The sequence below is a fragment of the Salmo salar genome, chromosome ssa06 (genome assembly GCF_905237065.1).
Source record: "Salmo salar chromosome ssa06, Ssal_v3.1, whole genome shotgun sequence".
NCBI lineage: Eukaryota > Metazoa > Chordata > Actinopteri > Salmoniformes > Salmonidae > Salmo > Salmo salar.
This window is the reverse complement of record NC_059447.1, coordinates 15580001-15606943: the sequence shown is the minus strand read 5'-3', so window position 1 is coordinate 15606943 and position 26943 is coordinate 15580001. Positions and strand designations below refer to the sequence as shown.

The 26943-nt window shown below is 43.6% G+C and overlaps 1 protein-coding gene across 4 annotated transcripts in view; it reads right to left on the bottom strand.

Moving 5' to 3' along the window:
* The window catches only part of LOC106606438 (E3 ubiquitin-protein ligase rnf213-alpha), a 77953-nt gene that overhangs the window by 10651 nt on the left and 40359 nt on the right, over nucleotides 1-26943 (bottom strand). For all 4 annotated transcript variants that reach the window (XM_014202643.2, XM_014202647.2, XM_014202644.2 and 1 more), the window contains 31 exons: nucleotides 24350-24491; nucleotides 23954-24145; nucleotides 23527-23657; nucleotides 22767-22924; nucleotides 22354-22566; nucleotides 21526-21713; nucleotides 21111-21231; nucleotides 19398-19498; nucleotides 18886-19068; nucleotides 17152-17321; nucleotides 16962-17064; nucleotides 16736-16850; nucleotides 15005-15212; nucleotides 14449-14645; nucleotides 14013-14135; nucleotides 13434-13544; nucleotides 12919-13161; nucleotides 12270-12345; nucleotides 12126-12160; nucleotides 11899-11999; nucleotides 11463-11619; nucleotides 10666-10840; nucleotides 10255-10349; nucleotides 9655-9906; nucleotides 9087-9219; nucleotides 8693-8776; nucleotides 8348-8528; nucleotides 7486-7687; nucleotides 6260-6337; nucleotides 5890-6087; nucleotides 1726-1815 (listed from right to left, as the gene is read on the bottom strand). In XM_014202643.2, coding sequence (XP_014058118.2) covers nucleotides 1726-1815; nucleotides 5890-6087; nucleotides 6260-6337; nucleotides 7486-7687; nucleotides 8348-8528; nucleotides 8693-8776; nucleotides 9087-9219; nucleotides 9655-9906; nucleotides 10255-10349; nucleotides 10666-10840; nucleotides 11463-11619; nucleotides 11899-11999; nucleotides 12126-12160; nucleotides 12270-12345; nucleotides 12919-13161; nucleotides 13434-13544; nucleotides 14013-14135; nucleotides 14449-14645; nucleotides 15005-15212; nucleotides 16736-16850; nucleotides 16962-17064; nucleotides 17152-17321; nucleotides 18886-19068; nucleotides 19398-19498; nucleotides 21111-21231; nucleotides 21526-21713; nucleotides 22354-22566; nucleotides 22767-22924; nucleotides 23527-23657; nucleotides 23954-24145; nucleotides 24350-24491 — 4556 coding nt within the window. The remainder of the gene's footprint in view (nucleotides 1-1725; nucleotides 1816-5889; nucleotides 6088-6259; nucleotides 6338-7485; nucleotides 7688-8347; nucleotides 8529-8692; nucleotides 8777-9086; nucleotides 9220-9654; nucleotides 9907-10254; nucleotides 10350-10665; nucleotides 10841-11462; nucleotides 11620-11898; nucleotides 12000-12125; nucleotides 12161-12269; nucleotides 12346-12918; nucleotides 13162-13433; nucleotides 13545-14012; nucleotides 14136-14448; nucleotides 14646-15004; nucleotides 15213-16735; nucleotides 16851-16961; nucleotides 17065-17151; nucleotides 17322-18885; nucleotides 19069-19397; nucleotides 19499-21110; nucleotides 21232-21525; nucleotides 21714-22353; nucleotides 22567-22766; nucleotides 22925-23526; nucleotides 23658-23953; nucleotides 24146-24349; nucleotides 24492-26943) is intronic.

Here is a 26943-nt window from a genome sequence, read left to right as displayed (position 1 = left end):
TGACATTATGATCATTTTCTATTTATCAGATTATGCAAGTTAGTGTAACTAAGGTTAGTTTAACTGAATTTGGTAAGTTAGTGTAACTAAAGTTAGTGTAACTGAATATTGTAAGTTAGTATAACTTAACCTGTTGGGTCTAGGGGGCAGCATTTGCACGTCTGGATAAAAAAAATGTACCCGATTTAATCTGGTTACTAATCCTACCCAGTAACTAGAATATGCATATACTTATTATATATGGATAGAAAACACTCTAAAGTTTCCAAAACTGTTTGAATGGTGTCTGTGAGTATAACAGAACTCATTTGGCAGGCAAAACCCTGAGACATTTTCTGACAGGAAGTGGATACCTGATGTGTTGTATTGAGTTTAAACCTATCCCATTGAAAAACACAGGGGTTTAGGAATATTTTGGCACTTCCTATTGCTTCCACTAGATGTCACCAGCCTTTACAAAGTGTTTTGAGTCTTCTGGAGGGAGATCTGACCGAACAAGAGCCATGGAACGGTGATGTCCCATTAGACACCTGGCGCTACTTCATGTTGGGTACCCTCGTTCCAATACGTTATAAAAGGCTATGCATTCGTCCACCTTGAATATTATTCATGTTCTGGTTAAAAAGGCCCTAATGATTTATGCTATACAACGTTTGACATGTTTGAACGAACGGAAATATATTTTTTCCCCTCGTTCATGACGAGAAGTCCGGCTGGCTTACATCATGTGCTAACGAGACGGAGATTTTTGGACATAAATGATGAGCTTTTTTGAACAAAACTACATTCGTTATGGACCTGTGATACCTGGAAGTGACATCTGATGAAGAGAATCAAAGGTAATGGATTATTTACATAGTATTTTCGATTTTAGATCTCCCCAACATGACGTCTAGTCTGTATCGCAACGCGTATTTTTCTGGGCACAGTGCTCAGATTATTGCAAAGTGTGATTTCCCAGTAAGGTTATTTTTAAATCTGGCAAGTTGATTGCGTTCAAAAGATGTAAATCTATAATTCTTTAAATGACAATATAATATTTTACCAATGTTTTCTAATTTTAATTATTTAATTTGTGACGCTGACTTGACTGCCGGTTATTGGAGGGAAACGATTTCCTCAACATCAATGCCATAGTAAAACGCTGTTTTTGTATATAAATATGAACTTGATAGAACTAAAAATGCATGCATTGTCTAACATAATGTCCTAGGAGTGTCATCTGATGGAGATTGTAAAAGGTTAGTGTATCATTTTAGCTGGTTTTATGGTTTTGGTGACCCTGTCTTTGACTTGACAAAACATTACACACAACTCTTGTAAATGTACTGTCCTAACATACTCTAAATTTATGCTTTCGCCGTAAAACCTTTTTGAAATCGTAAAACGTGGTTAGATTAAGGAGATGTTTATCTTTCAAATGGTGTAACATAGTTGTATTTTTGAAAAATTTGAATTTTGACATTTATTTGGATTCAAATTTGCCGCTCTTGAAATGCACCTGCTGTTGATGGAGTGCACCACGGGTGGCACGCTAGCGTCCCACCTAGCCCCAAGAGGTTAAGTCACAATGTTACAACTTGTATTGTAAGTAATACAAGCACATCTCACCCACACAAACAGTAATCCAGACAAACAACTTTATAACCAGTGTAAAAAAACATGACCCTTACAAAATCATGTGAAGACTTGTCTGGGTGAATGTGTGGTGTCTCGTTGTCTTACCCTCTTCAGGCGCAGCAGGTTCTCAGACTTGAGTGAGGTGAGGAGCTGCCACAGGGCCACACAGTGCTTCAGACTACACCTGCTCAGGGCCTGCATGAGGACAACAGGACAACACAGTGTTTCAGACTACACCTGCTCAGGGCCTATATGAGGACAACAGGACAACACAGTGTTTCAGACTACACCTGCTCATGGCAACATTGCACTGGATGTGTGCTAAAAAGGTTAGCATTTGAAACAGTGGCCAGGTAAACAAAACCAAATAATGCATTGCTGTCTTACCTTGTCAATAGACTGCGTTAATAGACAGGGTCAGGAAACCAACATGTCCTTTTGTAATTTGGGTGAACTATCCCTTAGTTTAATATAACCTCTAATCACATGGTCAGAAAACATGAAATCACTGCCAATGGGTTCTCTTGAAAGAGCTCACCTTACCGAGGGATGTGTTGTATTAACTTTCAGCTACAATTAATACCAAATTAGGCTAGATACTGACTGATAATATGCTAGCTACAGTTGAAGTCGGAAGTTTACATACACGTAGGTTAGTCATTAAAACTCGTTTTTCAACCACTCCACAAATGTCTTGTGAACAAACTATAGTTTTGGCAAGTCGGTTAGGACATCTACTTTGTGCAGGACAAGAAATTTTACCAACAATTGTTTACAGACAGATTATTTCACTTATAATTCACTGTATCACAATTCCAGTGGATCAGAAGTTAACATACACTAAGTTGACTGTGCCTTTAAACAGCTTGGAAAATTACAGAAAATGATGTCATGGCTTTAGAAGCTTCTGATAGGCTAATTGACATCATTTGTGTCAATTGGAGGTGTACCCGTGGATGTATTTCAAGGTCTACCTTCAAACTCTGTGCCTCTTTGCTCGACATCATAGGAAAATCAAAAGAAAAAAGCCAAGACCTGGAGAAATAAATGGTAGACCTCCACAAGTCTGGTTCATCCTGGGGAGCAATTTCCAAATGCCTGAAGGTACCACGTTCATCTGTACAAAAAATAGTACGCAAGTGTAAACACCATGGGACCAAGCAGCCGTCATACCGCTCAGGAAGGAGACGTGTTCTGTCTCCTAGAGATGAACGTACTTTGGTGCAAAAAGTGCATATCAATCCCAGAACAGCAGCAAAGGACCTTGTGAAGATGCTGATGGAAACAGGTACAAAAGTATCTATATACACAGTAAAACAAGTCCTATATCGACATAACCGGAAAGACCGCTCAGCAAAGAAGAAGCAACTGCTCCAAAACCGCCATAAAAAAAACAGACTACGGTTCGCAACTGCACATGGGGACAAATGTCCTCTGGTCTGATGAAACAAAAATAGAACTGTTTGGCCATAATGACCATCGTTATGTTTGGAGGAAAAAGGGGGAGGCATGCAAGCCAAAGAACACCATCCCAACCGTGAAGCACAGAAGCACAGGGGGGCAGCATCATTTAAAAAAACATTTTTTTTTAACCTTTATTTAACTAGGCAAGTCAGTTAAAACCTGTTGGGGATAGGGGGCAGTATTTGCACGGCTGGATAAAAAACGTACCCGATTTCATCTGGTTACTACTCCTGCCCAGTAACTAGAATATGCATATAATTATTGGCTTTGGATAGAAAACACCCTAAAGTTTCTAAAACTGTTTGAATGGTGTCTGTGAGTATAACAGAACTCCTATGGCAGGCCAAAACCTGAGAAGATTTCAAGCAGGAAGTGGCCTGTCTGAGAAGTAGTGTTTCATCTTGGCTCTTTTTATTGAAGACTCAGGATCTGTGCAATAACGTGACACTTCCTACGTCTTCCATAGGGTCTCAGAGCCCGGGAAAACGTTGAACGATATCGAGGCAGGCTCTGGCTGAAACACTTTATCGCTTTTGGCAAGTGGCCACTCAGAGTACTATGGGCTTAGGCGCGTGCCCGCTTCGACCGAATGGTTTCTTTTCCTTTGTCTGTTTATCTAAACGCAGATTCCCGGTCGGAATATTATCGCTTTTTTATGAGAAAAATGGCATAAAAATCGATTTTAAACAGCGGTTGACATGCTTCGAAGTACGGTAATGGAATATTTAGAATTCTTTTGTCACGAATTGCGCCATGCTCGTCACCCTTATTTAGCCTTTAGGATAGTGTCTAGAACGCACGAACAAAACGCCGCTGTTTGGATATAACGATGGATTATTTTGGACCAAACCAACATTTGTTATTGAAGTAGAAGTCCTGGGAGTGCATTCTGACGAAGACAACAAAGGTAAGAACATTTTTCTTATAGTAAATCTGACTTTGATGAGTGCTAAACCTGCTGGGTGTCTAAATAGCTAGCCCTGTGATGCCGGGCTATCTACTGAGAATATTGCAAAATGTGCTTTCACCGAAAAGCTATTTTAAAATCGGACATATCGAGTGCATAGAGGAGTTCTGTATCTATAATTCTTAAAATAGTTGTTATGCTTTTTGTGAACGTTTATCGTGAGTAATTTAGTAAATTCACCGGCAGTGTTCGGTGGGAATGCTAGTCACATGCTAGTCACATGCTAATGTAAAAAGCTGGTTTTTGATATAAATATGAACTTGATTGAACAAAACATGCATGTATTGTATAACATAATGTCCTAGGGTTGTCATCTGATGAAGATCATCAAAGGTTAGTGCTACATTTAGCTGTGGTTTGGGTTTATGTGACATTATATGCTAGCTTGAAAAATGGGTGTCTGATTATTTCTGGCTCGGTACTCTGCTGACATAATCTAATGTTTTGCTTTCGTTGTAAAGCCTTTTTGAAATCGGACAGTGTGGTTAGATTAACGAGAGTCTTATCTTTAAAATGGTGTAAAATAGTCATATTTTTTTAAAATTGAAGTAATAGCATATCTAAGGATTTGAATAACGCGCCACAGGATTCAACTGGCTGTTGAGTAGCCCTAGCCCATAGAGGTTAAGAACAAATTCTTATTTTCAATGACGGCCTAGGAACAGTGGGTTAACTGCCTTGTTCAGGGGCAGAACAACATATTTGTAGGGGTGCTTTGCTGCAGGAGGGACTGGTGCACTTCCCAAAATAGATGGCATCATGAGGATGGAAAATTATGTGGATATATTAAAGCAACATCTCAAGACATCAGTCAGGAAGGTAAAGCTTGCTCGCAAATGAGTCTTCCAAATGGACAATGACCCCAAGCATACTTCCAAAGTTGTGGCAAAATGGCTTAAGGACAACAAAGTCAGTGTATTGGAGTGGCCATCACAAAACCCTGACCTCAATCCCATAGAAAATTTGTGGGCAGAACTGAAAAAAGTGTGTGCGAGCAAGAAGGCCTACAAACCTGACTCAGTTACACCAGCTCTGTCAGGAGGAATGGGCCAAAATTGACCCAACTTATTGTGGGAAGCTTGTGGAAGGCTACCCGAAACGTTTGACCCAAGTTAAACTATACTGCTCAAAAAAATAAAGGGAACACTAAATTAACACATCCAAGATCTGAATGAAATAATCTTATGAAATACGTTTTTCTTTACATAGTTGAATGTGCTGACAACAAAATCACACAAAAATAATCAAGTTTGATTTCACAGAAGTGTGATTGACTTGGAGTTACATTGTGTTGTTTAAGTGTTCCCTTTATTTTTTTGAGCAGTGTATTTAAAGGCAATGCTACCAAATACTATTTGAGTGTATGTAAACTTTTGACCCACTGGGATTGTGATGAATGAAATAAAAGCTGAAATAAATCATTCTCTACTATTATTCTGACATTTCACATTCTTAAAATAAACTGGTGATCCTAACTGACCTGAAACAGGGAATGTTTACTGGGATTAAATGTCAGGAATTGTGAAAAACTGAGTTTAAATGTATTTGGCTAAGGTGTATATAAACTTCCGACTTCAACTGTATATACCACAAAATGCTAACGACAACAAGACAGAAAATTAAGTTACTATGTTTCTCTTTAGGGTATCCATCTGTTTACTGGTTCCTGTAAGGAAGCCAATGAGGAGCCAGCTAGATGGAGAGAGCACTGAAACAATCAGGCTTTAGGCTCTCAACTAGCTGCTTAACCAGAGGAAGAAACAGAGTATAGGGCACAGAGCTATGTTACTGCTGCACCCGGACAGTCTGTGGGCTCTGGACGGAGGAAGGGGGCTGACCTTTAGGATGTGTGGGCCAGTCTGGTCTCCCATCTGCAGAACCTCCTCCAGGTAGCGCTCCAGCTGGAGCTGGGGCTCGCCTCCCGTCATGGCCAGGAAGCCTAGAGCCACCTCCACGGTGGAGAGAGCCTCACACACCTCGCTGTATGACTGCAGCTCCCCGGCCAGCGCCGACAGGGTCAGGATGGGCAGGGGCTCCTAGGGACACAAAGGGAAATGACAGAGACGTGGACCAGGCATAGAACAGGGTCAACTCAACCTCATGCCAGGGTTGTGTTCCAAAATTGGATGTAGTGTACCAATTCTAGATTTCATATCATGTTCATACTGTACCATGTGACAACATATCACCAGAGTTATTGTGACTTACCTGTTGAACCTTTCCTTTCACATCCTTGAGGATATTTTCATAATTGCGGTCATGTCTGTTCACCAGGGTTGGGATTCCCTGTATGAGGCGGTAAGCAACACATCAAAACCTGTCTAATACACGGTCATATAGTAACTCTTGTCTTTAACCTCACTTTGGCTGCGTTTACACAGGCAGACACATTCTGATCTTTTTTACTCTAATTGGTCTTTTGACCAATCACATCAGATCTTCTCACATCAGATCTTTTTCAAAGCTGATATGACTGGTCAAAAGACCAATTAGTGAAAAAAAGATCAGAATGTGAAAACGCCGCTTGTGACAGCTAAGTGTTTCTGTAAAAAGGGAAATCTATACAGTTCTGGTCTAACCTCTACCGCACACTAACTTCAGTAAAACATATGTTTATACGTGGATGTAGTTGCACCATTTAAGAGCATATTTCAAAAATGTATTTCATTGCATTTGTTATTGTTAGACGATTGCTAATGAACTTGGCGTTACCCTACGAGATAGTTTGTCACATTAACAATGTACCCTGTGTGAATTTAGGTATGCTCCCTAATTCTCTCGGAGGAGGAGGACCTGAGCCCTAGGACCATGCCTCAGAACTACCTGGCCCCAGTCCACCTGGTCATGCTGCTGCTCCAGTTTCAACTGTTCTGCCTGCAGCTATGAAACCCTGACCTGTTCACTGGACGTGTTACCTTGTCCTGGACCTGCTGTTTTGGACTCTCTCTCTCTCTCTCTCTACACCGCACCTGTTCTCTTTAACTGAATGATCGGCAACAGCCATTTACTCCGGAGGTGGTGACCTGTTGCACCCTCTACAACCACTTTGATTATTATTATCTGACCCTGCTGGTCATCTATGAACGTTTGAACATCTTGGCCATGTGCTGTTATACTCTCCACCCGGCACAGCCAGAAGAGGACTGGCCACCCTTCATAGCCTGGTTCCTCTCTAGGTTTCTTCTTAGGTTCTGGCCTTTCTAGGGAGTTTTTCCTAGCCACCGTGCTTCTACATCTGCATTGCTTGCTGTTTGGGGTTTTAGGCTGGGTTTCTGTATAGCACTTTGTGACATCAGCTGATGTAAAAAGGGCTTTATAAATACATTTGATTGATTAACTGATTGATTGACCTTGCTGCAGCACAGGCATTTAGTAACTTTGTCGATGCCGAGAACTGTACATTTGACTGACCGAGTGCTGACAGACAGACTCACGTTGAGGGTGATGAGTGGCTTTCCCTGCAGGAAGCGGGCCAGGATCTGCTGCTGGATCTTGGGCAGGTCGTACTCGTGCAGGGTCTCCTGGCCACGCTCCACACTGTACTGGCAGTTGGACAGAACCAAGGGCAGCAGATCCCTCTCCGGCTCGTAGCGGATCACGTGCAGGTCGCTCAGGTCTGCCGGGCTCACCGTGTAGCTGGGGGAGAGAAAGGGGAAGAGTGAACTAATGTGGTGATGTCAACCATGTCTGCTTCCTATCAGTTCAGTAGGGGTTCCCAACCAGGGGTACTTGGGAAGACTCAAGAGACCATAGTCCTACTGGTAAAATGCACGAGGGGGTACTCTGGGCAGAGTAAAATTCAGTTGGCAGTATAGTAACCGAAAAAGGTTGGGAACCACTGGCCTTGCGGTTAAGAATGTTGGACCAATAACCAAAATGTCGCTGGTTTGAGTCCCCGAGCTGGCAAGGTGGAAAAATCTGCCGTTCTGCCCTTGAGCAAGGCAGTTAACCCCCAACAACAACGGCTCCCCGGGCGCCGATGACGTGGATGCTGATTAAGGCAGCCCCCCACACCTCTCTCGGTTAAATGTGAAAGACACGTTTCAGTTGAATGCATTCAGTTGAAACTGACTAGGTATCCCCTTTCCCTTACCTTTCTGTCTGTACATCTCAGACCGACCATGCATACAGCATTTTTTCTAACAAGCCTAATGAGACCAGGGGCCATATGTATCAGAGTAGGAGTGCTGGTCCCGGATCAGGTCCCCCCCATCCACGTGATCTTATTGCGATCCTAAAGGAAAAATTATCCTGAATCAGCACTCCTACTCTGAGATAGGACAACAGCACCCTCACCTGGTCTCCTCTCCAGTGTGCTTGTCCACGCAGTAGACCAGTTCGTTGTGCAGGGCGATGAGGTAGCTGACCAGCGCCGTGGAACATAGGCCGGGACCCTGTCGCCGTGGCAACAGAACCAGGAAGTCACTGGTCAGGTCCAGGTCCTCCCGGCAGAACTCGCCAGGGATTTTAATCTCACCTGGAGCAGAGCCAAAACACACAGATTATAATCACAAAATAGCAGACTAAGAAATCATGCATGAATGCCCCTCCAAAGAGCATATTTTGAAATATTGTATATATTCATATTATTCATTTATTAATAGAGCCCTAGAGTTGTGCTATGATTATCTGTGCTCATACCGTTGGTTGCCAGGGAGACCCGGAGCTGATTCCATGTTGTCAGGAAGATTTTGACCCGTTTCTCGCACAAGGCTGTGAGGGAGGCTGTGACAACAAACATAATAATCCACATGGAAGCCTATATTGTAAACAAACTGGAATACCCTTTTGACACTAGTGTTCTGGCCTGAACTGTACTGAGCTGACTCTTCTATTATATTTTCCAGCCTGTATGGTGGAGGTATAACCAGGCCACTACACTACAGTACAGTTTAACTCAGCTGGCCTCAGTAGAGTGAAACGAATGATACATCTGCTCGCTGTACCATGCCAATAACACAAACAATACCACTGATTGTTTTCAGTTGGACATACAGTACTGTGACTAACCCAGAAGTATAGTTTAAACTAGTACCTGCTTTCTGGCAGTGAAGGAAGTCAGCGATGGTACGGCAGGTGAGGTCAGTCACGTTCTGGAACCTCTTCACCAGATCTCTCTGCAGTGCCAGGATGTCAGGAAGGAACTTCACCAACCGCAGCTCTGCCTCCTGTCACCAGACCAATCACAGGGAGGGTGATGTTACGGCGACCAATCACACGGTACGATAAAACAAACCAACTGCCAATCACACTGCACAGAACGAAGGTCTGACCAACATTGTGACTGTCAATGAGACTGTAAACACGTTTATTATAATTATAATGAATGTTTTGGTTGAGTTTCACATTATTCTGTGCCCAATAGAAATTAATGGTAAATAATGTATTGTGTCATTTTGGAGTCACTTTTATTGTAAATAAGAATAGAATATGTTTCTAAACACTTCTACATTAATGTGGATGCTACCATGATTACCGGAACAAGGCGAGACTACAAGAACCTGTCCAATAAGAAACACTCGCTTCCGATGCAAAACATTTTGCTACGCTGTGCACTAATGAATAAGACCAAGGTTTCCGTTCAGCGGTGCCTCAGCTCTTACCCTCTGCAGGAACCGCCAGAGCATGGGCAGGGTGTCCCTGCCGTTGTGCTGCTCCACGATGTGGGCGAGGCTGAGTAGAGACACCCGCTCCCTGCAGCTCCACACAGCCGAACTGTGGATCAGAGACTCCCGGGGCAGAGAGGCCAGGAAGAGGCGCGGGTCCCCGAACACCAGCCTCATCACAGGGTTGGAGGAGACCCGCAAGTCGGCCCGGACGAAGGCGTTCACTTCCTTCAGCCGCCTGTCCAGGTGCTGGAGACGGGAGGAGGGGAGAGACAGAGGGGGGAAGAAAGGGTCTCATTTAGATAATGTTTCTGTTATTCAGGGCAGTGTTCATTAAACACTAAACAGAAGAAAACAAATTCAAAAGAGAGAGGGACTACCTAGACTTGTCAATAAGAAAATGCTAAATGTTTTTTTTCTCCATTGCAAACATTTTAAAACGTTTTCCATTGCGTGTTCTAATGAACACGACAGTTATAGATGGACCACCGAAAGAAAACAAATATTGTTGACTGTATTAAAAAAGGTACTAAAGTAATTTATTCATCTAGAGATGATGAACTGAGTCAAATGGTGACTGATGTAATCAGTTGGTACCTTCAGCTGAGGTGTGATGATGTCATTGCTGACGGTGGTCTCCCAGCCGTTTCGGGCCTCCTTGGTGGAGAGCAGGTTGTCATAGGGAACAGGCCCTGGAGAGAGAAGCAGAATAGAGTGAAGGAAACTTTCAGCGTCTGATATCAATCACAGACAATGATTCAATAATGGTACATTTTTATAAATGCTTTCACTTTAAACTACCTTCACCTTAAAGCACATTCTAAGACATTTCACCCCTCTAAAGAATGTACATATGATTCTAAAACTTGAATAAGGGATAGCTAATTTAATAGCACTGTTAGCATGCTTAGTTGGCTTCTAATCAGACAGTATTAGTGTCCTAAGGCGATGCTTGTTTTTAGTGATTGTAAACCTATTGAGGACAAGGAGGTGTTTCTGGTCCCTTACACTGGCCAGGCTGGTGGGGCTCCAGAAGGCTGCTGATGACCAGGTGGACGGTGTTGACCGTGTCGTCAGACCCCTTCCCCAGCGACCTGGTCACCTGCTCCATGTCCTTCAACAGGTGGGCCCACAGGAACGCACCGGGGTCGGGCACTGGGGGCTTGATGATGGCACCGATGACCTACAGAGAGAGAAAGAGGGGGAAGGTAGAGGGAGTGAGAAAGGGAGGGAGCGGGGATGAAAGAGAGCGAGAGTGAGCAGAGAGAGAGCCGGAGACAGAGAGAGAGAAAATGAGGGAGATCAAGAGACTCCGTTGAGGCAAGTGTCCTTCAAGAGATGTAACGGTCACCACCGGACAACAGTCAAACCAATAACCCCATCCATCCATGTACAGCAGGTACCTCTAGTGCAGTGGTTTTCAACCTCCTCAGACATTTCACACTTTAGTTGTTGTGGCCCTGAACTAACTCTTATTCACCTTTTAACTTTTATTTAACTAGGCAAGTCAGTTAAGAACAAATTCTTATTTACAATGACGGCCTACCCCGGCCAAACCCACGACGCTGGGCCAATTGTGCACATGGCCAGATGTGATACAGCCTGGATTCGAACCAGGGACTGTAGTGATGCCTATTGCACTGAGATACAGTGCCTTAGACTGCTGCACCACTCGAGAGCCCTAAATGCTTGATGATTCGTTGATCAGTTGAATCAGGTGTGTTAACTCTGGAATAGTTCCAACACATGGAACGGCTGTGTGTTCACGAGGAGACGTTTGAAAACCCCTGCTCTAGTGGACTTACCTGGGGGTGACTGCTGGCCCCTAGCAGCATGGCCATGTGTGTGATCAGGCGCAGCAGGTTAAAGGGCACTGGGGACATGTTCTTGGTGTCCTGCATGTCCAGGTTGTCTCTCCGTCTGGGCACTCCCAGGATGTGTCCGGTCTGGGTGCGGTCACCCCTGTGAAGACGGGGAAAAACAACATTTGTTTTTCTCCATTCTCCAGTGCTGTCATGATACCAGACCTGGGTTCAAATAGTATGAGCCTGCTTGGATGGCCAGATGGGCGGGGTTTGTACTTTGGGGGTTATTCCATTGGTTCCATTGTGCCAGGTCAGCTCAATCAAGCACAGCTAAACAATTTGAAATAAAATACTGTTTGAACCGAAGTCTGCACAGTGCAGCAACTGCTCAAGCCATTATCAACTGTCTTAGAAATTCCATAAAAATCCCACTCACTGAATCTGAACGGCTTGGAAGCCAGGGACAGCTATGTGGTTGTCCCCTCCAATCTCAAGGCCACAGTCCAGACAGCGACTCCTCTCCATGGGCTGGCCACACTGTGGTTAGAGGGGTCAGACAGAGGGGTAGGAGAGAGAGAGATTCTGAGAAACGGTACTTAAACTGAAAGTTAGGGCCAAAGATAATTCAGAATAATCTTAACTCAAAACTCAAATGTTACGTACCTCGCCGATGGTGCACGGGTGATTGTTGGGACAAACTGTGGAAGAGCAGAAGAAAAGCTTGGACGACTTCACATTTTAGACAGTTAAATCTGCTAAATCTTTCAAAATTCACACATCCTTTGTTGTGGCCGTTACTATACTTACAGTACCACTGCAGCTGCCCCATAGCTTTGTGAGCCACTGCTAGCATGTCCTCTGGCATGGTGGGGAGGAAGGCTCTCTATAGACACACAGGAACAAACATCAACGTTAGCTGGACTATATATGAACAGAAGGGGATACTAGGACCACCCTGGAGATAAGTCACTGGCTTTAATGTGTTGAACGCTGTTGTTTTCCATGGACTGTATTGACTGATACTTCACTGATGTGGTGGATATGCCTTTTAAAGTATTTCAATAATTAATCAAACAACCATTTTCAGACTACAGGGCAAAGCCAAACCATACTGCGCTGGCATTGATATTTATTTTCACAGGTTACCTTCTCAGCACGATTCTATTAAATGTTGAATGCATACCAGGCCAGCCCAGTACAGCTTGGCTCAGCTCAGTAGTGTGAAAAGGGTTTCGCCTGGATTCCTTCCAGACCAGGGGTGTCAAACTAAATCCCTGGAGGGCCGTGTGTAAGCTGGTTTTTGTTATTTCCTTTTATTCATGTCAAATGAAGACCTAGGCAACCAGGTGAGGGGAGTTCTTAACTAGTCCTTACACCATGGGCCATGGTCAAAACTAAAGTAGTGCACTACATAGGAAACAGTGTGCCATTGGGCACACAGCTACAGAGTTCCCACCTGCATGTTGGCAGGCAGTAGGGCCAGCTGCTGGAGGGGCGTCAGTAGACCCAGGTTCCCACAGAGCAGCACTGCAGCCAGGTGGATGCTCAGCTCCACCACCACACACTGGGCCCCAGAGGCCCCGGGACGGACCTCCAGGGGCCCCAGCCGGTTGGCCACCAGGGCCTGGGCGAAGGCCCTCACCTCTGGGCTGACCAACACCTTGGAGGCCTGGATGAACGCCAACAGGGCCTGGCATTGCTGGGGGGGATACAGTGTTAGCGTTAGGTGTAAAGACACTGTTAAAGAGACAGGTGAAGTATGGAAGCTGAGGAGACAGCTGATACACAGTGTTAGCTTTAGGTGTAAAGACACTGTTAAAGAGACAGGTGAAGTGTGGAAGCTGAGGAGACAGTTGATACAGTGTTAGCTTTAGGTGTAAAGACACTGTTAAAGAGACAGGTGAAGTATGGAAGCTGAGGAGACTGACAATAATACGTCACAGTATTGTGTCTTTGTATAAGGACTCTTACCACAGGTTTAGGATGGAAGCTGTCATTGGCTGATCTGTAGAGAGAGGTGACTTCTCTGAACAGGGCCAGTAGCAGGTAGACTGCTTTCTTCTGTGGAGGACATTTACAGCCCTGCACACACACAAGTCCAATGCAGTGTTTTTCCCCCAATATCAAAATAATTTATTGGTAACAATTAAGTACCTGTCTGGGAGTGGTCTGTGGGGATGGAAAAACTGAAAACTTGCTGTTATTGGCAGAGATTTAGAACTCTTTCTTATTGGTCTATTAACTCATTTACAGCATGGTGATGTCACCATGAAGGCCAAAACTCCATCCCACCAAAACAGGCTGAAAAACAGCTCTCACACTAATAGGGCATTATCATCACTTTCACAGTATTATTCCAACCTCAGTGTGGAAATATACATACAATACAGGAAAAATCCTGTTTTGACTGCACTGGGCCTTTAACACTTTAAAAACAGAATATCTGATAGAAAGAACATACAACTGAACAAGCAAAATCAAAATCACAAGCTTATGCAAAATGTTCTGCAGGTGTTTCAGTTATGAACTAAAGTAGAACTACAACAATACCTCACAAGCGTTGTCCAATCCCTCGATTTTGCCTTCCATCATTGCCTTGGCAACAGCATCTCGGATCGTCTTGTAATCCTCTCCACACACAAGATATTGGTCTATCTGGCTGCCAACTTCGTTCTGAAGGACAACAGAAGAGAGCAAGAGTGGTTCAAATGGTATGAAAGATGTTTTATACCGTCACATCAATACAGGAATACTTAGTAAAACATTTTTCTTTTTTAAATCGCTACATACTCCAAAAATGCTAGCCATGAGATTCTAGATATTAAATACCCATTTAACAAATACAAACTTAAAAACATTTTGGATGAAATAAGAACACCCTAAGCTAAAAGGTTGACTATCCCTGTACCACTTCCAGCTTGGTATTGACATCGTATTGCTCCCTACATTACTCTCCTATAAAGAAAGACAAAATGGCCACCATTACCTGCTGCAGAACTTCAGCTGGGAACAACCACCGGATGTCAGCCACCTTCAGGAGTGTCTGAACAAACTCCACGCCGCGCTGACTGCAGATCTTACGGATGAGGTAGACCCGGTACCAGTCGTTCCCGCTGCGTCTACACAGTTCTATCACGCTGGTCAGGAAGGCCGCAACGCCGTTAGGAGACTCCTCCTGCGATCCTATTGGACCATAATGGGAGAGGGAAGTGCTCAAGAGCACATCGACAGATTTTCCACCTTGTCGGCTCAGGTATTCAAACCAGCAACCTTTCAGTTACTGACCCAACAATCTAACCGCTAGGCTACCTGCCCTCCTACTGTATTAATTAAATCATTGAATAGTCTATCAAACCAATCATATATATTGTACGACAGTTGACCTACACCAGCAAGTATCATTTTGAAACACAAGGGTAGTGTTCAACAGGAACAAAATGGAAGAAAATAACTTTATTAAATGGAGTGATACTGGCAGACTACTTGAAATGAGCCAATACTAGTTGTACCCTACTGAACAGGATCCAGGATGACGTACGTACCTGTGGCAGCAGCAGACAGCATGTGGACCAGCTGGTCTGCAGCCCTGTCCAGCCCCATGCGCACCCTGGCCACCTGCTGCAGGTACTCTACGGTGGCTGCGTGGCCGGATTCCAACTGCAGGAAGTCCCCCAGGAAGACCCTCTCATCCTGCATGCAGGCCTGCTGCTCTGCCGCCGTGTGGCACTGCATCCGCTCAAACATGGAATCCTGGGATGGAGAGGAGGGTGTGACAATGATGTCACTGAAAAAGCATGTCACTGAAAGATGCTACATGTAGAATGTGTCTGATAAGAGAATTATCTAATAAGGGTAAATGAATCAATAATCCATCATTAATTAGTAGTTATGTAGCATGGATAATTAATAATTAATGTACTGAACGTAAGTCTCACAAAGGTCTAGTAGAGGCTGGAAAGGGAGAGAAATGTGTGTATTTAGAGATACCAGGAGGAGCCTTCAAGGTTCTCCTAATCTATGGGGAAAGGAACAGGCAGTGCTGGAACAGTGGTAGCAGGTCAAGGAAGAGATACTGTTCACCTACTGTCTGTGCGTATGTGTGTGCATAGGTTATCTACTTTTGGGTGTGGATGTGTGTGCGTAAGCGGAGAGAGGATAAAATGAACATCTTTGTTATTTGGACCTCAGAACGTTCTCTGAATAAACTGAACAGACCTTTTGCAGAAAGCTGAGTCCTTGCCTAATTATGAACCCAGTGTCTTACAAACCCTGGGGATTAGTCAAGGCTTATTGATTGTTAATTTATAGCATTAGGACATAAAATTCCTTTATCAGTGCCACCCATGTAGAAGCTTGGTGAACTGCAACTACACTTAGGCTCAATATAAACAATTCCCTCCCCTCCCCCGCATCACGGTGGAGGTTAGTGCCATCTGACTTCCCAAGGATCCTTGATAGCAAGACTATTTTACTTTCAGTTACGTCCATCAACTTCAAAACAGACGTAAAAATTATATTTTGGGTAACTGGAAACATATTTCACAGTGATTTAGATGGTACAATGATTCCCTACACTATTCAGTGCTTGTTTTCTCACATATACTGAAATTGAGCATGGAATTTCAGTAACCAGGAAATGACAAAGCCATTTCTACATTGGCCGCTTGCCCCAGTCTGCCATTGTTCATTATGCTCGATGAGGAGATGACCATGCCTTTTAGTGGCGTCGCTGTAAGAGGGAGGGTGTAGTTTTCCCATCTGGCTTTTGTTGTCAAATAGCAAGTCTGCATTTTAGAATGCTATTTTGTATTGGCCCAAAATAATTTGTGTGAAACACTATCATTCCACTATTACTGCAGATAGAATATTATGGACATTTTCTGAAATTACAATGCAAAAACTCCACATGTAGCTGCTTGAAATAGCATTATTTTTCTGAAATAGCACGCGTCACTGAAATGGCACGCGTCACTGAAATGGCACGCGTCACTGAAATGGCATTATTCACTGAAATAGCACATGTAGACATTGACATAACTAAATCCACAGCAGTAAAGACTGAGTTTCAAGCATGACACTATGTATTACTTTTAAGGCTAGGATTTTGCATCAACTCCAAACAGTCAAGTCAATGTACTTAGCCGATATCTCTTCACACCAACAATTACTGATGCATAACTCTTTACATACACCAACCACATAAATGCTACTGTAGATTCAAAATGGGCCATATATACTCCTACCGCCATTCAATTGGCCATATGTACACCTACCTCCAGACAGTTGATATACAGAGAATACAGTTCATTCTTGTCTGATTCCTCCAAGATGTTGCTCTGTTCAACTGCTGTCAGGTGCTGCTGCAGGTAGTCTTTCACGTCATCAAAGCTTCAAAAACAAACATGAATTTAATCAAACAGTGAGGGGCATTTGAAAAATGTTGATATACTTAAAATCATGAATAAAAGAGTAGTCTAGCAGTACTAGTCACATAATCACCTGTATTTGAGCAGGAGTTTGAGAACAACCGACCGAACTACTGGGTTTTTGTCAACAGAGTCGTCAAAGGGAGAGAGGGCCTTGGTCAGAATCTGACGATGAGCTGGCAAAGAGGAAGAGGATTGTGAGGACAACCACACACCACAAGACAAACACACAGCGGCCCACACCCCCATCTCCACCCACTCACCACCTCTGATGATGGGCACAGAGTGGACCTTCACCATGAGGAAGGAGAGCAGGTGGAGGATGATGGCCCTGCAGGGGGGAGAGTTGTCCTTGAAGCACAGTGTTGAGACCAGGTCTATGAAGAAGGCGTTGCACTGCTTCCTGAAGCGGGCGTTCTGGTTGATGAGAACTCTGTATAATAACATGATTGACACAACCGTGACCAACAATGCAATGAACCCACACATACTGTATGTTAATAATTCAATTATGTTACAGTATTGATGGGTTCTGACTCTAAACTTGAAATCGTGTTATACATGTTATACATACATTAAGTGTTATACATCAAAATAAAGCTTAACTTCTTGTTAATCCAGCCGCTGTGTCAGATTTCAAAAAGGCTTTACGGCAAAAGCAGACCATGCGATTATCTGAGGACAGCACCCCGCATACAAACACATGAAAATCAGATTTCAACCAGGCAGGTGCGCGACAAAAGTCAGAAATAGCGATATAATTAATGCCTTACCTTGGAAGATCTTTGGCACTCCAAAATGTCCCAGAAACATCACAAATGGTCCTTTTGTTTTATAATGTCCTTCTTTATGTCCCAAAAATGTCAATTTATTTGGCACGTTTGATTCAGAAATACACCGGTTTCAACTCGCCCAACATGCCTACAAAGTATCTAACAAGTTACCTGTAAACTTGGTCAAAACAATGTTCCTAATCCAAACTTATGTATCCTAAAATGTAAATAATCGATAAAATTTAAGACGGGATATACTGTGTTCAATACCGGATATAAACAACGTGAAGCACGTTCCAAGTCACGCGCAACAAAAGACTTGAGTCCATCTGAGTGACACATGGAAAGAACAGGACTACTTCTTCATTTCGCAAAAGAAAAACATCAACCAAATTCTAAAGACTGTTGACATCTAGTGGAAGCCATAGGAACAGCAACCAGATTCCTATTAAAAAGGGTTTCCCATAGAAACCTAATGGAATACACATTGACAAAAAAAAAAAAAATCATCCCTGGACGGATTGTGCTCGGGGTTTTGCCTGCCAAATCAGTTCTGTTATACTCACAGACATTATTCAAACCGTTTTAGAAACTTCATGGTGTTTTCTATCCAAATCTACTAATAATATGCATATCCTAGCTTCTGGGCCTGAGTAGCAGGGAGTTTACTTTGGGCACGCTTTTCATCCGGACGTGAAAATACTGCCCCCTAGCCCAAAGAGGTTTTAAGGGAGAAGGAACAGTTTATGGCCCGCATTACTTAAATTCCTGCCTAGCAATAAAGAGAAGGAGAAGACTCCACACAAACTGGGGTATATATACCACCACTGGTGGAAATATGTCTTTGTCTTATGCAGCTGTAAACTTGGTTTGAGCTTTAGTAATCGTCCATGAGTTTTTACAAGGTTCATTTAGAACCTAACAGTATGAAAGCAATTAAAACTGGTGAGCCTAAAATACATACACAAGAACGGTATTACGTAATTAATGAATTGCAGTGAAATTAATGAATTAATAAGTGAATGGCAGTGAAACTAATGAATGGCAGGGAAATTAATGAATGAATTGAAGCTTAATCAACAATAAAACATTAAAATAGGATTAAATCACAATAAAGTCAGAGTTATTTCCATGAGGTTATCTTCTTCAGATAACAAACAGACCCATCTGAATGTCTAATAACCTTAGTCATGTACTAATCAACATGAGAGGGTCCGCCCTCACCTTATGTCTTCAGAGGGCCTGAGAGCGAAGTCGTCTGGCACAGCCTGCATGCAGAGAGGACAGAACATCTGACCTGGGACCAGCCACTGTCTGATGCAGGCCAGGCAGTATATGTGGTCACACGGCAGGCTCAGGGGGTCATGGGGGTCGCTCATACACACAGGGCACGGCTGGAGGCCAAACCTGGACACGGACAAGATAGCGGTATGCAAGTTAAGCATACAGCATGCAGGGTGCTGAGTTTGTTAAAATTATAGAGCTAGACACTAGTTATATACTATAATGAAGGCCCTGAGTTTATCTTTGTTATGTGAACATGACCAGGAAAAACTCCAGGTCCTTGTTTCCACCCACTATAAGTATAGCCCTGAGGTTTTAGTGGTCGAAGTCCAATCATGATCCAGCCATATGTTCCCTTTGTGGTATAATACCAGCCAATCTCTGCTTTGCTGGATCAGGATTCCAATAGAAATATACTTCCAGACAGATGAGAAAGGAAAGGGAATCCCTACCTGAAAATGCGCTCCATTGCTCCGTCTTTGCAGGCTTTCAGTATACCGATCACTGCCTCAAACGGCTTCTTCATTTTCAGGTCAGAGTCCTTCTCCAGAACCTTGATAGAACAAAGACAACAAATGCCATTTTGAAAGGAAATTGACACTGAACAAAAAGATAAACTCAACTTGTAAAGTGTTGGTTCTATGTTTCATGAGTTGAAATAAAAGATTGAAGACATTTCCCATATGCACAAAAAGCGTTATGTCTCTCAAATTTTGGGCACAAATTTGTTTGCATCCCTGTTAGTGAGCATTTATCATTTACCAAGATAATCCATCCACCTGACAGGTGTGGCATATCAAGAAGCTGTTTAAACAGCATGATTATTACACAGGTACACATTGTGCTGGGGACAATAAACCTGCACATTTTAGAGTGGCCTTTTGTCATACAACATAATGGCACATATGTCAAACATTTTGAGGGAGCGTGCAATTGGCATGCTGATTGCAGGAATGTCCACCAGAGCTGTTGCCAGAAAATGTAATGTACATTTCTCTACCATAAGCCTCCTCCAACATTGTTTTAGAGAATTTGGCAGTACATTCAAAATTGGCTTCACAACGTGTATGGCATCGTGTGGGTGAGCGGTTTACTGATGTCAACGTTGTGAACAGAGTGCCCATGGTGGCGTTCTGGTATGGGCAGACATAAGCTACGGACAATGTACACAATTGCATTTTATCAATAGCAATTTGAATGTACAGAGATACCGTGACGAGATCCTGAGGCCCATTGTCGTGCCATTCATCCGCCGCCATCACCTCATGTTTCAGCATGATCCCCATGTCACAAGGATCTGCACACAATTCCTGGAAGCTGAAAATGTCCCAGTTCTTCCATGGTCTACATACTCACCAGACATGTCAACCAATGAGCATGTTTGAGATGCTCTGGATCGACGTGTACGACAGCGTGTTCAAGTTCCTGCCAATATCCAGCAACTTCGCACAGTCACTGAAGAGGAGTGGGACAACATCCCACAATCAACAGCCTGATCAACTCTATGCGAAGATGATGTCTCGCGGCATGAGGCAAATGGTGGTCACACCAGATACTGACTGGTTTTCTGATCCCCACATCTTTTTAAGGTGTCTGTGATCAAGAGATTCATATCTGTATTCCCAGTCATGTGAAATCCATAGATTAAATGAATTTATTTCAATAGACAGATTTCCTTATGTGAACTGTAACTCAGTAAAATCTTTGAAATTGTTGCATATTGCATTTAGATTTTTGTTTAGTATATTATTCTGATATTAGTCCAGGCAAATCAGAGGAGTGGTGTGGTTACCTGTTAAAGTGACTAAAATAGACCACTGAAGGGCACCATTTTATTTAACTAGGCAAGTCAGTTAAGAACAAATTCTAATTTACAATGACGGCCTACACTGGCCAAACCTGGGCCAATTGTGCGCCGCCCTATGGGACTCCCAATCACGGCCGGTTGTGATACAGCCTGGATTCGAACCAGGGTGTCTGTAGTGAAGCCTCTAGCTCTGAGATGCAGTGCCTTAGACCGCTGTGCCACTATACAGTACTATGCATACACTAAAAGGCGGTTTCCCAGACACAGATTAAGCCCAATCCTGGATTTAAATAATTTTGGATGGAGATTCTCAATTGACATCAGCATTCCTATAGATATGACCCCAGACCACACTGACCTGGCACAACCCTCTGGTGTGCTCCAAGACCAGAGGCTTCAGCTTCTTCTCCACCGCCTCGATGCCCAGTAACATGTGCTCCACAAACAGAGACAGGGTGACGATGCGGTTCCACCCGGTCCTACAGAAACCACAGAAAAAAACAAGTCACAGAAAATACAACTGGCATTCTGTTGTTCTAAAGTTTTAGCAGCTACCAAATAATACAAAACTGCCCTTCAGATGACTGGACAGCTTTACACTTCTTTTAAATCACAATTAAATAAAAGGGACTTTTGAAGGGACAATGCAACAAACAAAAAACAACAGTTGATAAATAGAGTCAGTTTATATACTGGCCATGTCAATGTCACTGTGTCAACCTTGCCATTCATGTTCCTGTCATTGAGATTGAATAGAATCCCTGTTAACTCACTGAACTCTGTGGACCATGGCCATGCTCCTGTCCTTATAGTGTCTCAGATTCTCCTCGGAGCAGACCAACTCGATAGGAACCTGGAGCCTCTTGACCTGTCTGAGCCAGACCAGCCGCTGGCCGTCCGTGTCCAGAGCCTGGGGCTCCAGGTACTCAACACAGGCCACGGCCGCATACACGTCCAGCACCTGGGGAGTTAAGGCATGCTTTGAGGGGTAACACAGTCTCATGTAGCTAGACATTACATACACGTCCAGCACCTGGGGAGTTAAGGCATGCTTTGAGGGGTAACACAGTCTCATGTAGCTAGACATCGCGTTATCACATTTGCTCTGCATCCTGGCAGAGGAGAACATAAATGCCAGCCACACAAGGCTATGGTCAATGCAAAATGACACAATGCAGAGGAATATACTTAAGATATCCTTGTTCCTGAAAATGGTTTATATTAACACAAGTAACACAGCATAAAGGAGTGATATTCCAGCAAGCATCTCTCCTGTGCTTGAGCTCAAACGCAAATATTTACCTTCCATTTCATCTCTACCAGCATTCAAAAGACTGGAAGAAAACAAAAGTATCATTGCTTGAAATAAAATGACGAATCCCTTTAACACTGAACTGGCCTGCTATACTATACTTCAGTGGAGGCTGCTGAGGGGAGGGCGGCTCATAAGGGGTGTGCTGCTCCTGGTTTTAATGTCAACATTTTCACACCTAGAACCCTCGAGCTCTGCTTGCGCTGGCCAACAGTTAGGACTCCAGTGCAGCTGTTATAAAACATAGTGTTTTCCCAACGCCCCAGTGTAGCTTCCCAGTAATACTGACCAGTTCATCCCCCTCTCTGGCATGCGTGTTCCCCCGGAGGACCTGGGCCAACTGGGGCTCCATGCTGATCATCCTGGACAGGTTCTGCAGGCGGTTCTTAAACTCATGGTAGGCAGCGTGGACCCAGGGCAGCGAGGTCACTTCCTTCTCCATGACGTCATCGTGACGCAGCCGCAGCTCGTTCACACAACAGGTCAAGGCACCGCAAAGGAGCTGGATGGTTGGTTAGGATGTATGGATGCGTACACACACACACACACACACACACACACTAATAATTAACACCTTGAAATAACAATTCATCTTTATCTAGCCAGGACTGTCCAGTCAGAATGATGATTGCTGGGATCCATAAAAACAGACTAATGACATCATTATATAAATGTTGAAAGTAAAAGAATGAAACTCATTACCTGCAGATCCTCCTGACAGGTCACATTCATGGTCATGGAGATGAAATCCTGCAGGTACCTGTGGAAGAACTCAGCCTGCATCTCCGGGTCTGCCTCTGAGATGTAGCGGCCCAGTGGGGTCTTCCTAAAGAACTCCTCAAACTGGCCCTGAGTGTGACCTGAAAATCCCAGAGGAAAACACCATAACTAAGTTAAATGAACAGAAAATAACATCATTCCTAGAGACCTAGTACTGAAGAATTATGGAACACAACACAGACTACAACCAGGGATGTAGCATTAAAACAATGCTGAACGTTGGTAAAAACGTAATGCCCTATTCACTGAATAAATTAACGATCCTCCAATACAACCCCTGGTTACAACATATAACAGGGTTCCCCAACTGGAGGCCTTAAGGTTTTCTGATTAAAAAATAAAAAAGAATAGAGAATACTTTTTTATTTTCATTGTTGGACATAAGACTGTAAAAACACCAGGAAATCAGCACCAAGTGATTTTAATTTAAGAAATCTGTTCCAAAGTATTCCCACGCATAACAGAGAGACACGTGATTGTATACAAATGTAAGCAAGGTTTGAAATGATTATGTTTTAGTCAAACATATCTGTTTGGGCTTCTTGCAGTCTACAAATTATTGTAATTATGTTCTGGCCCCCCAACATCCACTCAAAAAAATTAAAATGGTCCCTCGGTTGAATCTAGTTGATGATCCCTGACATATAACTTAGATGTATGAGGTATTGTCATAACCCACTACCTTCATGCTGCAGAGCATGGACCCAGAGTTCATCCAGGTAGTCCCTGATCCTCCAGCTGAAGGGCATGATGCAGCCAATGTTCTTGTCCAGCCCAATGTAGTTCTGGACCAGGATGGTCTTTGACTCTGAACTGGGACAGGGAGGGAGGGGTTAATATAGAGTGGCGAGAGAGGGAGTTGTTGATTCACTGACATTCTAGAATCAGAGCTGACAGAAGACAGCATCTCTAGTCTTGAACACAGAAATATAATTACTAGAAGGGACAAAGCCCCTCAGACCATGATAATTTGACTGGAATACTCAATATGGCCGCCGGTCCACCCATTGCACAACAACAACTTGATTAGAAATGGCTGTTCTTGTCATTCCATTTCTATGCCCTCTAGTCCAACAACATAACCATTGCTGTGACAGTACAGTACTTACTTGCGGTCCAGTCCTGTGTAGGGAACCTCGAGTAGTTTGTCGTTCCCAAAGATGTCCAACCAGAGTTTCTTAACCGCCTCTCCAGAGTTGGAGTCCAGCAAAATGTTCAGGTTGCGGTCGCGGTCAATGACAGAGACCAGCTGGGCCAAGAAGGGAATAACCACAGCCTGCACCCTTTTCCATAGGGTGTGTCTGGTTCAAAAAGGTAGAAAAACTGTTTTGTAGAGCTATTTATGGACAATATGTCAAAATGTATGGTTATTTGGCCAATCAAAAATATCTGATGTCCCTTAAAGAGTTAGTTAAAAAAAGTTATCTTTAAAGTCCCTTTGAAATAAGCAAACAATGAGGATTTGTACTGGTATAAGAGGTTTTGAAATCATAGTGGTCACTCACCTGAATGTCCCTCCTTCCTGCAGTGCGTCAATGTTGGACGCCTCCTTGATGACCCAGTGATTTGAGGACAGTTTGAGCGTGTTGTCATCATGAATCGACAGCAACGAGTGAAGACGTCTCTTCACGGTCCTCAGAAATTCAGCTGTTCATAAACATTCATAGTCTGAGTATTATCATTGTTTTTTATTATTTTTTATTTCACCTTTATTTAACTAGATAGGCAAGTTGAGAACAAGTTCTCATTTATAATTGCGACCTGGCCAAGATAAAGCAAAGCAGTTCCACACATACAACAACACAGAGTTACACATGGAGTAAAACAAACATAAAGTCAATAATACAGTAGAAAAATAAGTCTATATACAAAGTGAGCAAACGAGGTGAGATAAGGGAGGTAAAGGCAAAAAAGGCCATGGTGGCAAAGTAAATACAATATAGCAAGTACAACACTGGAATGGTAGACTTGTAAAGTAGAAATAGAAATAATGGGAATAATGGGGTGCAAAGGAGCAAAATAAATAAATAAATACAGTAGGGGAAGGGGTAGTTGTTTGGGCTAAATTTATAGATGGGCTATGTACAGGTGCAGTGATCTGCGAGCTGCTCTGACAGCTGGTGCTTAAAGCTAGTGAGGGAGATAAGTGTTTCCAGTTTCAGAGATTTTTGTAGTTCGTTCCAGTCATTGGCAGCAGAGAACTGGAAGGAGAGACGGCCAAAGGTGAAATTGGCTTTGGGGGTGACCAGAGAGATATACCTGCTGGAGTGCGTGCTACAGGTGGGTGCTGCTATGGTGACCAGTGAGCTGAGATAAGGGGGGACTTTACCTAGCAGGGTCTTGTAGATGACCTGGAGCCAGTGGGTTTGGCGATGAGTATGAAGCGAGGACCAGCCAACGAGAGCGTACAGGTCGCAGTGGTGGGTAGTATATGGGGCTTTGGTGACAAAACGGATGGCACTGTGATAGACTGCATCCAGTTTATTGAGTAGGGTATTGGAGGCTATTTTGTAAATGACATCGCCGAAGTCGAGGATCGGTAGGATGGTCAGTTTTACGAGGTTATGTTTGGCAGCATGAGTGAAGGATGCTTTGTTGCGAAATAGGAAGCCAATTCTAGATTTAACTTTGGATTGGAAATGTTTGATGTGAGTCTGGAAGGAGAGTTTACAGTCTAAACAGACACCTAGGTATTTGTAGTTGTCCACATATTCTAAGTCAGAACCGTCCAGAGTAGTGATGCTGGATGGGCGGGCAGGTGCAGGCAGCGAATGGTTTAAGAGCATGCATTTAGTTTTACTTGTATTTAAGAGCAGTTGGAGGCCACGGAAGGAGAGTTGTATGGCATTGAAGCTCGTCTGGAGGGTTGTTAACACAGTGTCCAAAGAAGGGCCAGAAGTATACAGAATGGTGTCGTCTGCGTAGAGGTGGATCAGAGACTCACCAGCAGCAAGAGCGACATCATTGATGTATACAGAGAAAAGAGTTGGCTGAAGAATTTAACCCTGTGGCACCCCCATAGAGACTACCAGAGGCCCGGACAACAGGCCCTCCGATTTGACATGTTGAACTCTATCAGAGAAGTAGTTGGTAAACCAGGCGAGGCAATCATTTGAGAAACCAAGGCTATTGAGTCTGCCGATGAGGATGTGGTGATTGGCAGAGTCAAAACCCTTGGCCAGGTCAATGAATACGGCAGCACAGTATTGTTTCTTATCGATGGCAGTTACGATATCGTTTAGGACCTTGAACGTGGCTGAGGTGCACCCATGACCAGCTCTGAAACCAGATTGCACAGCGGAGAAGGTGCGGTGGGATTCGAAATGGTCGGTAATCTGTTTGTTGACTTGGCTTTCGAAGACCTTAGAAAGGCAGGGTAGGATAGATATAGGTCTGTAGCAGTTTGGGTCAAGAGTGTCCCCCCTTTGAAGAGGGTGATGAACGCAGCTGCTTTCCAATCTTTGGGAATCTCAGACGACACGAAAGAGAGGTTGAACAGGCTAGTAATAGGGGTTGCAACAATTTCGGCAGATAATTTTAGATAGAAAGGGTCCAGATTGTCTAGCCCGGCTGATTTGTAGGGGTCCAGATTTTGCAGCTCTTTCAGAACATCAGCTGACTGGATTTGGGAGAAGGAGAAATGGGGAAGGCTTGGGCGAGTAGCTGTGGGGGGTGCAGTGCAGTTGACCGCGGTAGGGTAGCCAGGTGGAAAGCATGGCCAGCCGTAGAAAAATGCTTATTGAAATTCTCAATTATAGTGGATTTATCGGTGGTGACAGAGTTTCCTATCCTCAGTGCAGTGGGCAGCTGGAAGGAGGTGTTCTTATGCTCCATAGACTTGTGTCCCAGAACCTTTCAGAACTTTTCTCCAGTGTCCCAGAACTTTCTTGAGTTTGTGTTGCAGGAAGCAAATTTCTGCTTGAAAAACCTAGCCTTGGCTTTTCCAACTGCCTGTGTATATTGGTTTCTAACTTCCCTGAAAAGTTGCATATCACGGGGGCTGTTCGATGCTAATGCAGAACGCCACAGGATGTTTTTGTGTTGGTTAAGGGCAGTCAGGTCTGGAGAGAACCAAGGGCTATATCTGTTCCTGGTTCTA